This window comes from Haliotis rufescens, unplaced genomic scaffold (assembly GCF_023055435.1).
Source record: "Haliotis rufescens isolate VD_foot unplaced genomic scaffold, xgHalRufe1.0.p SCAF_33, whole genome shotgun sequence".
Lineage (NCBI taxonomy): Eukaryota > Metazoa > Mollusca > Gastropoda > Lepetellida > Haliotidae > Haliotis > Haliotis rufescens.
In genome coordinates this window covers 2,713,561-2,729,436 of record NW_025964035.1, presented here as the reverse complement: position 1 = coordinate 2,729,436, position 15,876 = coordinate 2,713,561, and the positions used below count along the sequence as shown (strand labels likewise).

The 15,876-nt window shown below is 45.1% G+C and overlaps 1 protein-coding gene across 1 annotated transcript; it reads right to left on the bottom strand.

Annotated features, from left to right (window-relative positions):
• Nucleotides 1–230: 230 nt before the first annotated feature.
• On the bottom strand, nt 231–12,352 carry LOC124115051 (A disintegrin and metalloproteinase with thrombospondin motifs 9-like). The gene is made up of 4 exons (XM_046475866.2): nt 11,873–12,352; nt 5,722–6,005; nt 4,813–4,977; nt 231–1,052 (listed from the first exon to the last, which is right to left on the bottom strand). Exons 1-4 carry the CDS (start codon nt 12,210–12,212, stop codon nt 894–896), a joined length of 948 nt encoding a protein of 315 aa, XP_046331822.2. The 5' UTR covers nt 12,213–12,352; the 3' UTR covers nt 231–893.
• Between the last annotated feature and the right edge of the window lie 3,524 nt (nt 12,353–15,876).

Here is a 15,876-nt window from a genome sequence, read left to right as displayed (position 1 = left end):
TCTGTCTTTGCGACAAATGACGACGTTCCACATTATACATGTAGGTTGCCAAAATATGAATTCGCCTTCTTCCCTCAGGTAAACAGTATTCGTAAACACAGGTGTTAATATACCTTTGTTCCCCGCCACAAAGTGGGGGTGGGGTGGGGTGGGGTGGGGGGGGGGGGTGGGGTTTGGGGTTGGGGGTTGGGGGTGGGGGATACAGGAACGGAGTTCGTCCGTCCGTCCGTCCGTTAAAACTTATTTAAGTCAGACAAATGAAATTTTACAAGTGATATCACTGGTCATGATCTTAAATGAATTCGAAAATTGGTGTCTTTAATTCATTTTTACAGAGTTATGGCCCTTGCTCCATGCTTTTCAACTATGGGCATACTAAGTGAAATGGGGACAAGTTTTCTCTTAAACTTACTGAAGTTACATGAATGAAACTTTGCAAGCTTATCTAAGAGATGCTTGTCAAGACTGATTTCGAAAATCATCCGCAACATCAACATCAACAACACCATGTTCCAAAACCAAGAGTGGGTGAATATCCAGACTGTTTGGGTAGATAACCACATCTCATTCAGGATCTACAATCCTGACCATCCATCCGTCCACAACATCTCCACACACCGGGCTTATGACTGAATTTTCGGACTGACAATTGCTTTCATATTATTGACATTGAATATTGTACTATCATCCTACCGTGGCCGGATTTTGTAATTGCTGTGCAGTAATTTGTAATTATTTCTAAACCGAGTTCATTTTATTGCACAATTGTGGATGGGAGGTTGTTTGTTTCACACTCAATTTTTTTACGTACAGATTTCTGGGTAAACTTAATATTTCAATTTGGGAATCGACACTTAACACAATCCACACCATCCTCCACACACCGAGTTGACCTATGGCTGAATATCCAGATTGTTTGGGTAGAGGATCATGTCTCCAACAGGGTCGCATCTCCCACACCATCCTCCACACACCACATCAATGACGGCGCCATTCTGTGTCCGGGTGATACTGTGCACTTTGCCTACAGTTCCTTTTTCAGTCCACGTTAGCTGGATATGAATGGATGTGCTTTGATTCCTTTTACATAACAAGTATGAACTTCGCCATTATCAAGACAGTGGTTGGTTGGTTTGTTGTTTAACGCCGCACTCAGCAATATTCGAGCTACATGACAGCGGTCTGTAAATAATCGAGTCTGGACCAGACAATCCAGTGATTGATATTATAAGCATCGATCTAAGCAATTCGGATACGATGACATGCATCAACCAAGTCAGCGAGCCTGACCCCCCGATCCCGTGAGTTGCCTCTTACGACAAGCATAGTCGCGTTTTACGACATGCATGGGTTGCTGAAGACCTATTCTACCCCGGATTTTTCATGCATATTAGTAGTTGTAAGCATCAGTATGGGACCGCTCCTGGCTTCTGATTGGTCGAGAGGATCACGTGACCTCTGTGACGTCACTTCCGGTCACGTGACCTGCGCAGTACATGATGAGACTTGCGTGCGCATCCAAGATGGCGGCACATCCGTTTCCGGTGGCATGCGCATCCAAGATGGCGTCGCATCCGTGTCCGGTGGCGTACACCTTCAAGATGGCGGCACATCCGTGTCCGGGGAGGATGGGGAAAACCCGGAGAAGCGCACGTAAAAGGTGAACAGGATCGACATTGAAAGAAGCGCGTCAAAAATCTGTTGTTGTTGTTGTTCTACACATAGACGTGGGGGTGGTGGTGGTGGTGGTGAAGGGAGGGAGGGAGGGAGGGAGGAGGCGGGGCTGGGTTCACGGTTTGGGGGGTTTGGAGGGTCGTCAAAGCAAAGGAGGAAAGTTGTCTTTCGGGAGAGATGGGTGGCCCTGAAAAGGGCCGTTTTGATGTTTACATGCAGGTGCACGCAACGGTGCAAAGGCACGGGTGGACTTTCATTTGGCGTCTGACAGGACACCTACTGGTGTGCGTTAACCGACGCACGTAGGTGTCCTTCAGGACAGTGCCGCAATAGACGCACTTGAAAGTGCCATCCCATGCCCTTGTACCAAGGGCATAGACATCCAGACCCCCTTGACATCTGCCGCATTGCCATGCTGGAGACCATGGTGGTGGTGGTGATGCTTGAGTGATTGATCTCAACTCCAATAGAGTGCCGAACCGAGGGTAGAGGTTGAGTTGAGATGTCGTTTACGTTGTCTGTCTGTCTGTCCGTCTGTGCATCTGTCATGTCAGTGCACACCAAAGTGATGACATAAAATTAAAATAAAAATAGATAAAAGAGAAAGGCTATGCTTGAAAGATCAGCTGCCTGGTGTCAGTTATTCCAGTACGCATCGATCCCCATACCCACCGTGTGCCATGTCATGTCATGTATCATGTCATGCATCATGCCGTGTGTCCGTCAACCCAAACACAGGATGACGTCACGTGATGAGGTGGAGGAGGTGGAGGAGATGAAAGCTAAGGTCATGACCTTCCGTTGAAGGGAGTAGGGTGGAGAGTTTCATAAAAGCAGGCGAACCCTCAGACCTTCTTTCAGTGAAGTCACAGTCATCATGGAGCAAAGACGTTCTATGAATGCCGAGATGTCGTCACCGATTCCGAGTGGTGTCTGAAAAGGCGGGAGAACAAGAAGTGAGAAAACGTCCACTCTTTATGGACGACACACTCTTGATGGACGACACATGGCGACTCAGTGACATTCTGGAGAGACCTTTTCCTTCTTACACCTTGTGTCATCCTTCTCATCCCAACTATGATTCATTTCAAGAACGTCTGAGGTCTTTTCAAACGTGGCCTAAACAGATGACCCAGACCCCTTATGACATGGCCATGGCTGGCTATTTCTATCCAGGACGAGGTGACCGTGTTATCTGTTATTGCTGCGGTGTGACACTCCGCCAATGGGAAGCCACAGACCAACCCTGGAAAGAACATCTGAAGCACGCCAAAGTCCCCTGCGAATACTTGTGTGTGTTTTGTCCTGATGGAGAAGTGAACGAAAAATACAGACGTTTGGTGTCCCAAGAAGCACGGAAACGAAGAGTCGAGTGTCTTGTTCACCCCTAGTGACAAAGTTTCTTTTTTTTTCAAAGTGTACAGACGTTCATACCCTCGTGGTCACCCCTCGTGGTCACCCCCGTGGTCACCCCTCGTGTTAAAAAAAATCACAGGGATGTCCCCCTCATCCTGTGACTTTCGTTTTGTTGTGTTGGTTCATGTGATCAGGGGGATTAAAAAAAGAAGAAAAAAGTTGAACTCATAGTCGTGTTATGTTGTCTGTAGGATGAAGAAAAAACAAAACAGGATCGAAATGCACACCCCGATAAAAACCGGATCGAAATCGGACCAATCCAAAGCCTGGGTTGTCGACCAATCAGAGACGGCGCTCGGACCAGGCGGGGCTCTGATTGGCCGAAACGGGGTTGTGCTTTCTCTCCCATGGTAAAATCCATTTCCAATGGAAAAGAAACACAGGGGTCAGTCCGTTTTGGAATACCGAGGTGCAGGCCAGGCCCCGGAACGAACCAATCGGGGGCGCTGCCTGGGGAACCAATCAGGAAGCAGGGTGTCAGTGCATCTCCTATAAAAACAAAACAAGAGCGAAGCCACTCACACACACTGCATTCTATGAAACCCATCATGCCAGCTCGATACAGTTGTATGAAGTGCCAGACCGACCGTCACAGTTACCTGTACTGCCCTGAAGTGACATGCCTCGAGTTTAACGATCAAGGTCACCGTCACTATGTCTGTCTGAAGATGAACAGTCAAGAGAAGCAGAACCTGGGCCAACTGTCAAGACATGGGTCATTTCGCTGCAGATTGCCCAGAACCCAGTCGAAAGAAAACGTTAGCAACACCGTCCACGTCGACACCCGTGGCATCCGTGGCACCCATGACACCCGTGGCACAAGTGCTTCATCTCATCGAAGACATGCCGATGTCCTCGACCTAAAAGAATGCCTCACACAACTCCGTGTAGGCATCACACCTCGTCTAGAGAAAAGAAAACGGAACAGAAGCCCCTCAAGAAAACACGCTTCAAAGCGCCGACGTCACCTTCAGTCCGAGGATGAGATGGAAGTAGAGGATGAAGAAGATAGATCATCTGAACAAAGTGACTAACGCATGGGCCATGCTGCCCCACTGTTTTTACCAGTTTCCCATCGTTTGCAGTTTTTCTAGTGTTCCAGTGTTCCAGTGTTCCTACCGTTTCCTGTCGTTTCCAGTTTCCAGTTTGTTTTCCAACGGCCCTTTTCAGGGCCACCCATCTCCCCCGAAAGACAACTTTCCTCCTTTGCTTTGACGACCCTCCAACCCCCCCACACCATGAACCCAGCCCCGCCTCCTCCCTCCCTCCCTCCCTCCCTTCACCACCACCACCACCACCACCCCCACGTCTATGTGTAGAACAACAACAACAACAACAAAAGATTTTTGACGCGCTTCTTTCAATGTCGATCCTGTTCACCTTTTACGTGCGCTTCCCCGGGTTTTCCCCATCCTCCCCGGAAACGGATGTGCCGCCATCTTGAAGGCGTACGCCACCGGACACGGATGCGACGCCATCTTGGAGGCGCATGCCACCGGAAACGGATACGACGCCATCTTGGATGCGCACGCCACCGGAAACGGATGTGCCGCCATCTTGGATGCGCACGCAAGTCCCATCATGCACTGCGCAGGTCACGTGACCGGAACTGACGTCACAGAGGTCACGTGATCCTCTCGACCAATCAGAAGCCAGGAGCGGTCCCATACTGATGCTTACAACTACTCATATTAATAATGCAAGCAAAAAGGAATCACTTACATTTGTAGAGAACTTCATCCCTGTACCCAGTGTGTCGATGTTAAAGGTTCCTATTCGTTTACAGCTTCCAGGAATTGAGTAACAATCTTCTGCTGAACCAAATGTATGTGGCTTCGTCTTGTTCCCGCTTGTGAAGGTGGTGTCAGTTCTCACAACAGTCATAGTCTAAAGCAAGGAAATATACCATTTCTTCAGATACGTTTAAAATCACACCAGAAGAACTCAATATATTATCCAAACTTAATTATTTACATTTGTAGGAGCTGAAGGGAAATCAAAAGTCCCTGCAATTTGAACATAGCTCACAGAAACCAATACTTCCCATAAATAATAATATGGTGAATGACTTCAGACACATACAACTGTTTGTATTCTTGTTTCATGGCTCGATTGAAATGGGGAGATGAAGTTAAAAGTAATAAACAATAAAATATAACCAAACAAAACACCCTGCACTTTTCAGGCCCTTGGTAGCTGTAAGTATGAGTAATGTACGGGCATGTCAGCTTGATTTGGGAGGAACAGCGATGCAGGTGTTATGTGTTTATCACTTTACGGACAAACCCAGACACACAGCCGGAGAGGACTGTGATTCGAACCCTGCTGGTACGCCTACAATTGGGCCACCCCTTCTCCCTGATGATATTAATATTCAGCAAACGAAATAGGATTGGGAAACTCCACACCCTAGCTTTTCAAATACCTTGATGGATGCCTTAATGGAAACGCCATATTTGCTGGCATCAAACATTGGATTTAATTAAGGTATTTTTAATTATCCCTGGCAAAATTGGAATGCCACAAAGAATTTTTGCCCTACCTATCATAGTGCAACGTAAGTTCTTCCTTCACTTTACATGACATCCACTCACAGACATGACAGAAACTGAAATTATAATAGGCACTTACCGATGGCTGAACTCTGATTCTATGAAACACTGTTACTCCGTCTTGGCCAACACCATCATCCACTAAATATGGCATTTCCTTCACACAATCCTTATTCGACCTTTTAGGAAAGTTTCCAATGTTCCTATTTGGCAGTGTGACATACTCCAGCTGGTGTGTATCAGTCATCAAGCAGTAGACCTTCACTGACGCACCCTTAAACTGAGGAGCCAAGGGCAAGATGTTGTACTCTCCACTTTGAGCTGTTGGGTTGTTTTTCCTGATCTCAAAACATGTGCTAGGATCTGCAAGGGTGACAAATATAATACAAATGGCGTATTTTTAAGTTTGTTTGTTTGTTGTTTAACGCCGCACACAACAATATTCCAGCTATATGACGGCTATATTGGGCACTATCAATTGAATTAATGTAGTAATTACGCTTTCGTTTTTCACATACTTGAATTTCTAAAGTACAAGAGAACAAAATTTAAAATGACAAAGAAACACAATGTCGACACGAATTCAATCAAGATTCCTGAAATGTAAATGACAAACTTTCCTTTGAGTCTATTTATAGTGCAGCGGCATAGCCCCCAAAGTGATACAAGCACCAGATTTGGCACACAGTTACTTTAATATGTTGTTAACATTTTTGGATATGGAGCCACTTGAAATTCCCCCTGCGTGAGACGCCATTTTGAAAATCAAAATGGCGGCCATCAAAATTCTATAATTGTCAATGTTTCTGGATCTATGTCAGCTATACACTTCTTCTTGGGGTCAAGGAATTCAATGGTCTAAGATACAAGTGGCTATAACTGCCACCATGTTGAATTTCAAGATGGCGGCAGAGTAAACAATAAGTATTTAACAAAATATTTTGTTATGTTAGCCATCTAAGCCACATTGAACAGTGATGTCTCAAATTCATTTTTTCGTGTGTGTGCGTGGGGGTGGGGGTGGTTACAGACTTGCTCAAGCTACCTTGTATTTCAAAATACTATGATGGTATAATATTGTCAATAACTATTCCCGTGCTGAACAGCTGTGACATTAGATCTATATAGTGAGTGAGTGAGTTTGGTTTAACGCTTTTAACAATATTCCAGTTATATCACGGCGTGTCAGCTTAATGTGGGAGGAAAGCCCGAAGTGATGCAGGTCTCAGACGTTTACCACTTCGGTTAAACCCACGAGCACGGGTATGGTGCTGACAAACCTAGAAACATAATCGGGGCGAACCGGGATTCGAACCCACAATCATAGGTTTCTGGCTTGCCCAAGGGACGCAACTCTGCACAGCGAGATCTATATAGAGATTTTGTGTTCGAGTTTTTTCTGCAAGAATTACTTGTAGGTGCTCAATCTGTGGAGAACCTCAAATCTTGAGTTGACTGCAGTCATGTCCAAAAGACTATAAACTAGTTGATGTGACTAAGGCTGTGGTTAACTGGGATCTGTGTGTGTTGTGCCAAGAACAGAAACAAGAGGTGCTTCAATGTCCTGCTGCAACAAAAAGACAAGACGAAGGTGCAGGGTACAAATCACTTGCTAACGATTTAACTCGGTTTGATGAGCTTGGACAACTACCTAAAGACCTGAAGGGACTCAATGAAGGTCAAGGAATAGCAGCTACGCTGACAGCCCACGAAGCAAGGTGGCACAAGTCTTGCAGACTCAAATTCAACAATACAAAGCTAGAACGTACTGTTAAACGAAGGCATTCTAATTGTGGTGCTGGCCCTAGCACAGCTAGAACTGACCCAGCGAAGAGAACCAGATCACAAGCTGCACAGGTGGATAACATACAGGAAGATCTATGCTTTTTTGACACCAGGAACTTGGTATCGTCAAGCGACAACGCTGGAAATAGGGCACCATGTTCGTGAGGCTGCAGAGATTCTCGAGGACACTACATTGTTGGCGCAACTGAGTGCAGGTGATATGGTGGCAAGAGAAGCCAAGTACCACAACAAATGCTTGACATCACTGTACAATCGAGCATGGGCAGTAGTGAAAAATGAGGCGAAGCAAGTAAGCATCAGAGAACAGATCATTTCGGCTGTCGTGGTAGCTGAACTGGTGACATATATAGACGAGACTATTGCAGAAGAGTCTGCTGCACCTATATTCAAGCTAGCTGATTTGACCAAGTGGTATGCAAGCAGGATGGAACGACTTTGGGTACAGCTGGACCAGCGCGTCCACAGTACATGACTGAAGGAACGCATGCTGGCACCTGACATGCAAGAGCATAAGAAAGGCAAGGACATCCTGCTAGTATGTGAAGAGGGCGTAGGGGACGCACTGGCCATGGTCTGCACAGATTGTGAGAAGAGGCTTGTTCACAGTTGGTCATTATTTCAGTGGCTCCTTTGCAGACACATGCCAAGAAGACAGTGTGTCAACACTTGTTCTGATATAATTATCTATGATACTAGAAGGGCCTGGTGTCAAGGATGAAACAGGCAAGCGTTCCCCAGCATCTTTGGCAATACCTCAGCTGCTGAAATACAACAGCATCAAGAATGCCAGGAAGGAGGCACATGGAGTCACCCATGTCACGCACAAAATCAACCAGGAAACGCCACTGACAATATAGGTTGGTTTGATGCTTCATGCGCACACCAGAAAAAGAGAGTAGGTACATACCATGTCTGTTCTAGGAATCAGCATTTCATATGACCGAGTCCTCAGAATATCTGCTGAGTTGGGCAATAGTGTTTGTGAGCGATATCACCTGGAGCATGTGGTCTGCCCACCAAGCCTCCTGGCAGAAGTCTTCACCACAGCGGCAGTAGAAGATATTGACCACAAGTCCAGTTCCACCACATCGCAAGACTCCTTCCATGGAACAGGGATTTCGCTCATACAGCACCAGGCCATGCAGAAGGGGGTAGGGACAGGGACATTGTTGTCATCGGGGGTGCAACCAGAGTCAAGGTTGTTGACCCACTTCCTCGCTATTACACAGAGGTACATCCAGGCACTTCACATGATAGGAACCCACCTATTCCAGCCGGAACGCAAAAGTCACTGGAGAGAATTCTCCCTCAAGAGGAAATGGCCAAGGAGAAAGTGTGGCTGCAACCTGTGAAACAATGTTGTGACGTGCAAAGTGGTGGTCAAAGTCCAGGAAACATTTCGTGGGCTGCACATCATGCACAAATACAACCAGTAGATCATGTTGTAGTCACCCCATCTGCTTTGCTCCCACTCTTTCATGACCAAGCTCACTCTGTGGCAATGATCCGGGATTCCATGGATGTTGTAAAGGACGCTATCATCCACCTGAATCCAGGGCAAACACCTGTTGTGACTTTCAACCAGCCGCCGTATGCCATTGCCAAGCAAGGACAATGGAACTGGCCAGACACACACGGGGAAAACCACTTTGTGATAATCTTAGGTGGTCTTCACATCGAAATGGCTGCCATGAAGACTGCAGGAGACTGGCTACACGGCAGTTGGTGGACACAGGCCCTGGTGCAGGCTGAGATAGCAACCTCTGGTATGGCAGACTCCTTTCTGCGAGCAGCACATGTTTCACGCACTAGACGCGCTCATCAGGTGACAGCTGCAACTTTGCCATATTCTGCAACATGATGCGTATGACAAAGTACACTGAACGGGCCGCTGCCGAGGGACAAAAGGCACTGGCGTTTGACACCTGGTGTGATGAGAGAGCGGAGAACTGTCCACAGTTTTAGTACTGGCCAATCACTCTCCAGATGGAGCTCTGCATCCTCATGTTTGTGCGATCACTTCGAGAATCAAACTTTACACTTCATTGACGCTTTGGCAGAGCTCTGCGCATGTTCAAAGGAGGACATTTCACTGCAAAGAAGACCAATCGCCCCTTCTCAGCAATTGCAATAGACCAGGCACATGAACAAAATAAGGGAGATGGTGGTGCGGCAAATGCAAATTTCATCACCATGAGCAAACAAACAAAGCACAAATCAAATTAGGCCAAGATGTCCGTGCACTCAGGTCAGTCATGGAAGAGATGGGGAACCCATTTGAGGAACAAAGTACCCACCTGCTGGTACTTGACAACAAAGAAATATTGACCGAAACAGCAGGTGAGACTGTGAAACACATGTCCTCAAAATTGGCAAAGAACAGTTCAACTCCTTTGCAAAGGAGCGTTTGGCTGACAGATCAAACCCCCTCAGTGATGTCATCAAGCGGAACAAATTGCCACTGCTCAGCTCTACCAAAGCCACAGCTTCTAGCAAGAAGAAGCAGCAGCTAGCTTCAGCAAAGGATGACTCGGAACTCGTTTCAAGACTATATATTGCATGCCAAACAAGGGAGGGTGATCTGGATGAGTTCTTCAAGCATGAGAACCGAGCCTACCCACCAGCACTGTCCCAAGAAGGACAGCTTCGAGTCAGCAAGTCAGACCTACTCAAGCCCATAGAAGAGCTTGCCAACAAGAAAACTGGTGCACCACATGTCACCTGTGCCATACTCGATGGGGCTGCCATTGTCAAGATGCTGAAGCCTAGTGGCAGCAGAACATTCCTTGAATATGCAACAGGTGTGTTTGTTCCATATGTTGCATCACAGCTAGAGCATCGATCTCACCTTGACTTAGTGTGGGATCGCTACACAAAGTCTGGTAGCCTCAAAGCTACTGCACGGACCAACCGTGGCAAAGGCATCCGAAGGCGTGTCACTGTCGCTGCTGTGCTACCCGGAAACTGGCAGAACTTTTTTTGTGGTGGTGAAACTATGGAAGAGCTGTTCAGTTTCTTGTCTGGACAACTTGTGAGATCCTTTGACACACCAGACAAGCAGTTGGTTGCCACAGACGGGGATTTGGTACTCACTGTCCCAGCCCTTGAAGACATCACCAGTTTGGCCCCATGCAACAATGAGGAGGCCGACACCCAAATGATGGTGCATGCAGCAGATGCCATAAGGTGTGGACATCGGCAAATACTTATACAGACAGTGGACACAGACGTTGTCATTCTTGCCATTGCACTGGTCCAAGAGCGACAGGAACGACTGGATGAACTCTGGCTTGCGTTCGGGACAGGCAAGAACTTCCGATACATAGAAGCGCATGAGGTTGCTGCAGGTCTGGGAACTGAGAAGTCAAAGGCACTTCCAGTGTTCCATGCTGTCACAGGTTGTGACACGGTATCGACATTTGCAGGCCGTGGCAAGATAACAGCAAGGGCTACATGGGATGTGTTCCAGGAGATTACAGCTGCATTCCTCCATCTGGCCTCCACACCAAGCGAGGTGCCTGCAGACGTCTTGTCAACTGTTGAAAGATTTGTTGTTTTACTCCATGACCGGACAAGCACATGCACTAATGTCAACCTCCTGAGGAAGAAGCTGTTCTCAAGGAAAGGAAGATCCCTTGAAGCAATACCTCCAACGCAGGCAGCTCTTGAGCAACATATCAAGCCGGGCATTGCTTGGGACAGGCTCTTGTCGCATGCTGCACTCTGCCATCTCCATGCGACTGGGGCTGGGTCAAGACTAAAGATCAGTTTCAACCCCTCTGGACAACACTACCAGAAGTTGCAAAGTCATGCTATGAACTGATATCATGTGGATGCAAAAAGGGATGCTGTGGGAAATGCAAATGCAAGAAGTCAGCCCTCAAAATGCACCTAATGTGCGCCTGTGAGGGCGAATGTAACACTTAATCAGTATCAGTTACTTTTGAACATGTGTGAAATCTTCACATCCATGATCACTCGGTAATCTTCCCTTTTCAGTTGAGTAATGTTAGATGGTATTGTAAACATCATTTCCTTTTGTACTCCTGAGACTAGGAGATGTGGTAATGTGTTTCTAGACGTTTTTGTTCAGTGCCGCCATTTTGAAATTCAATATGGCGGCTGTTATAGGCACTCGTAACTGACACCAATGGATTCCTTGACCCCCCAAAATGTAGAATTAGCCACCAAGAAGAAGGTTGTAGTTGACAAAGATCCAGACATACTGACAATTATAGATTTTTGATGGTCACGCATATGGAATTTCAAGTGTCTCCATATCCAAAAATGTTTGCAGCTTATTAAAGTAACTCTGTGCCAAATTTGGTGCTTGTATCACTATTATGTTTCGTCCGATTAAATCCCCTTGTTTCAGCAACACGTATATGCCGGGGACAATACAACAACAAAATGTTATGTGGTACCTTGTTCGTAGTCGTAGATGTCAAACAAGCCACTGCCTGGGTTAATGACGCCGTCAGATATTGGCTCTGTGTGTCGTGTGATGCACATGCTGCTTGTGTCTGAAAACTGGAACTCCTGGCATGACATGCGGGAACACAGCATGGCACATGACACTAGTCCAAAGACTTCCTGTGCCTGAAGATGCTGGGAGTTGACTAAAACGGCTGGAGTTCCACTGGTTGTCTTTTTATAATGAGATTCTTTCAAACCTAATGTTACTGAAATACAAATAACCAAGGGAAGTGCTGCGAAGTAGATAATATCCATCTTCAGTTTCAAAAACGTTTCTGTAATGCGCATTAAGCCAGCTGAAGGTCCTCCTGCCCTGTCCTGTCCGCTTGAGGGAGAATGAAACACTCAAAGTAAGTTACTGCTTTTACATAGGCAGATACAGATCCCATTGAAATTACATGCATATGAGAAGTAGCTAAGATGCCACTGTTGTCCTGATAAATACGATTGCTGCACGTAACTGGCTTTGTTATGTTGCAATTGATACCTTGCCAACAGTACGTTGGCAACAATACGTTCCTCGGAGATTTTGCAAGATTCTTTGTTTCAATCATTTTTTATTCATGGTACTGAAACAGTTTGTTTTAACCGACTGTTTATGCCTAGAATTGTTATGATGTGCTGACTTGCTTAGTTAAATGTTTATATATAAGGCTGGTCGGCTGTGTTTGAAACTGGTCAGCCGGGTCTAGAATTTCAATAGCGCTAATTGATTAGCATCTGCCAGCTCGTTTGACTGGTTTCAACAGCTTGCATCTCCAAGCGTTACATATTTTGTTACAAGTCCTGTAAACTATGTCGCGTTTACTGTCTTCGGAATGTGAAACTTAAAGTAGTAGAATATATTTGAATTTGATAAAACTTGAAGAAAAATATAATGATTTTGGCACTGTTATAGTACTGATGAGGCCATTGTTTGGGGCGTGTTACAAATCCATACAGTTTCTTAGTTTCATATCATGATAAATGAACATAGATAAATATATCATAGTTGCTGTACAATCATACGCCATTGATTTCCAAAAATTGTTACCATTTGGGTTGTGGTAGAAATGTTTTTTTAGATATTTTGTTCTTAAATCAATATAGGCCCCTGAAGATCCGGGGTAGAATAGATCTTCAGCAACCCATGCTTGCTGTAAAAGGCGACTGACGGCATCGAGTGGTCAGGCTCGCTGACTTGGTTGATGCATGTCATCGTATACCAATTGCGCGGATCGATGCTCATGATATCAAACACTGGATTGCCTGGTCCAGACACGATTATTTACAAACCGCCGTCATGATCATATAGCTGGACTATTGCTGTGTGCGGCTGTGCGCGGTTGCCTTCAGCAACCCATGCTTGGTTATTGTAAGAGGCGACTAACGGGATCGGGTGGTCAGACTCGCTGACTTAGTTGATGCATGTCATCGATCCCATTTGTGTGGAAGGGTGGTCGTAGTGGTTAAAGCATTCGCTCGTCACACCGAAGATCCGGGTTCGAATCCCGACATGGGTACAATGTGTGAGGCCAATTTCTGGTGTCCCCCGCCATGATATTGCAAGAATATTGCTAAAAGCGGCATAAAACTAAACTCGCTCACTCCCATGTGCGTGGATCATGATGCTCGTGATATCAATCACTGGATTGTCTGGTCCAGACTCGATTATTTACAGACCGCCGCCATATAGCTTACCAACCAATCATATTGGTGTGTGCATCCTGTGATGACATAATATGCGAAAAACCAACAAGGAATACTTTTACGGTTTACCTTTCTTACTACATATATTCCCAAGGGAAAACTAAAGCGTAACCCCGAGTTAGTTGTTCTCTTCCTTGCCGATAATACAATACTTATTTACTTATTAGCAAAGGGCAGTTATTTATTCAGAATCCAGAATAATGGGACGTGGATGATACTTGGAAGAACGAAAGAATAGAAAGTAGTTCTGAAAGCCGAGGTTTTTATAGAAAAACTCCCATGGGCATCAGAGAACATATAAAACTCTCTATCCGGCTTCCTTCACAGTTAAAAAAAATACATTTTAAATTTTCCAGTGCGATAGAACTGACATGTGGAACAATGAGGATGTGTCTTTTATTACCTTGTGGCCCGACACACGTCACTGGCCTAGTATGGCTGAAATAATGCCGATGCAACATTACTATTGTTTAATCCACTTCACTCACCTGATACATTCATTATAATAAATTATTTACGTTTGCAGACTCTGGTTTGAATGACAACACTAGGTAAGAGCTATTTCTGGGGCCTAGTGGGATTGGTTGTTCGGCGTCCTCATGCACAGGAGACAAAACGCCATAACGTGCAAACAAATGCACTTGAGCTTGTCAATTTCCTAAACAAGTATGTACTTCGCCATTATCAAGATAGTGGTTGGTTGAATAGTTTGTTGTTTAACGCCGCACTTCTTCTGTCTGTCTTCAGCAACCCATGCTTGCCGTAAAAGGCGACTATGCTTGGCGTAAGAGGCGACTAACGGGATCGGATGGTCAGGCTCGCTGACTTGGTTGAAGCATTTCATCGATCCCAATTGCGTGGGTCGACGCGCATGATGTCAATCACTGGATTGTCTGGTCCAGACTCGATTATTTACAGACTGCCGTCATATAGCCTGAATATTGCTGAGTGCGGCCCAAAACAACCAACCAACCAACTTTACGTTACCTGCAAACTAATTAGACTATGAGTAATGATTCAGGTAATTTGATAACAATAATCCCGAGTAATCAATTATGGCAATATGTGATCGTCATTTCGACATTACAAAGTACATCGATAACAGGTGCTGCACGACTTGCAGTTGTTAATAAGGTTAGGATCATGCATGGGAGAGATTCAAATTAACACACAAGGGTTTATGCAGAGATTTCTATTGGATAAGGCAAGGGTTTTGTCGCTTTATTTACATAAGGCCTCACATGATATTCTTCTGCGTTTAACTCTGACGATTAATTTCGCTTTTCAAATTTAATTCATTATAATATCCATTTTGATACGTACTCAGAGACCCGTGAAGATCCGGGCTAGAATAGGTCTTCAGCAACCCATGCTGGCCTTAAAAAGCGACTATGCTTGTCGTAAAAGGCGACTAACGGGATCGGGTGGTCATGCTCGCTGACTTGGTTGATGCATGTCATCGTATCTCAATTGCGTCGATCGATGCTCATGATATCAATCACTGGATTGTCTGGTCCAGACTCGATTATTTACAGACCGACGTCATATAGCTGCAATATTGCTGAGTGCGGCGTTAAACAACAAACCAACCAACCAACCAAAATATATATATCATCATACGTAATAATACATGGTAAAAACGAGCTATAGATCGACAGCCATTGACATGGCAGAAACAGGCTATAGGCATGATACAAATAAGCCTTGAAAAAAGTTATCAAAACAACAATAAAAATAACAGATATGTTTATGTACATAATAATAATGACATGTGAGTTGTTGTTTGAGAAGGGAATATGTTTCTTTTACGTTCTGATATTTTGACGATGATTCGCTATCCCACAATTGCACTCACAAAACACTAACCACTGACAAATCACATGCACGTGGGTTTTAAGCACCTGTTTTCACCTGTCGTCAAGGAGTCATAGGTCATGGACATTCACCTAACACCTGGTTATGCTCAGTTTTACAATAGTCTGTTTTGTTCATATTTTTACACACCTTTACTTGTAAAAAGACATACGGTTATAACGAACTCAAAGGGACCACTAATTATTGTTTGTAATAACCTTAGTTCGTTATAACATATATACTGTATATACACAACAAATGGCCGGGACTAAAAACTAAGTTCGTTATAGCGATCAGTTTGTTATAAGAGTGTTCGTTATAAACGTAGTTTACTGTACAGCATTGTATGGCAAAAGTTGCAACAATGTAATTGAACTTAAGTAACAAGTTGAACATTGTGAAAAAGACA

Coding starts and splice junctions, on each gene's coding strand:
- LOC124115051 (XM_046475866.2), bottom strand. CDS start 12,212: ATGCGCATTACAGAAACGTTTTTGAAACTGAAGATGGATATTATCTAC. Junction 4,978..5,721: donor GAATCAGAGTTCAGCCATCG/GTAAGTGCCTAT, acceptor TCCTTGCTTTAG/ACTATGACTGTTGTGAGAAC. Junction 1,053..4,812: donor GGATGAAGTTCTCTACAAAT/GTAAGTGATTCC, acceptor ATTCATATCCAG/CTAACGTGGACTGAAAAAGG.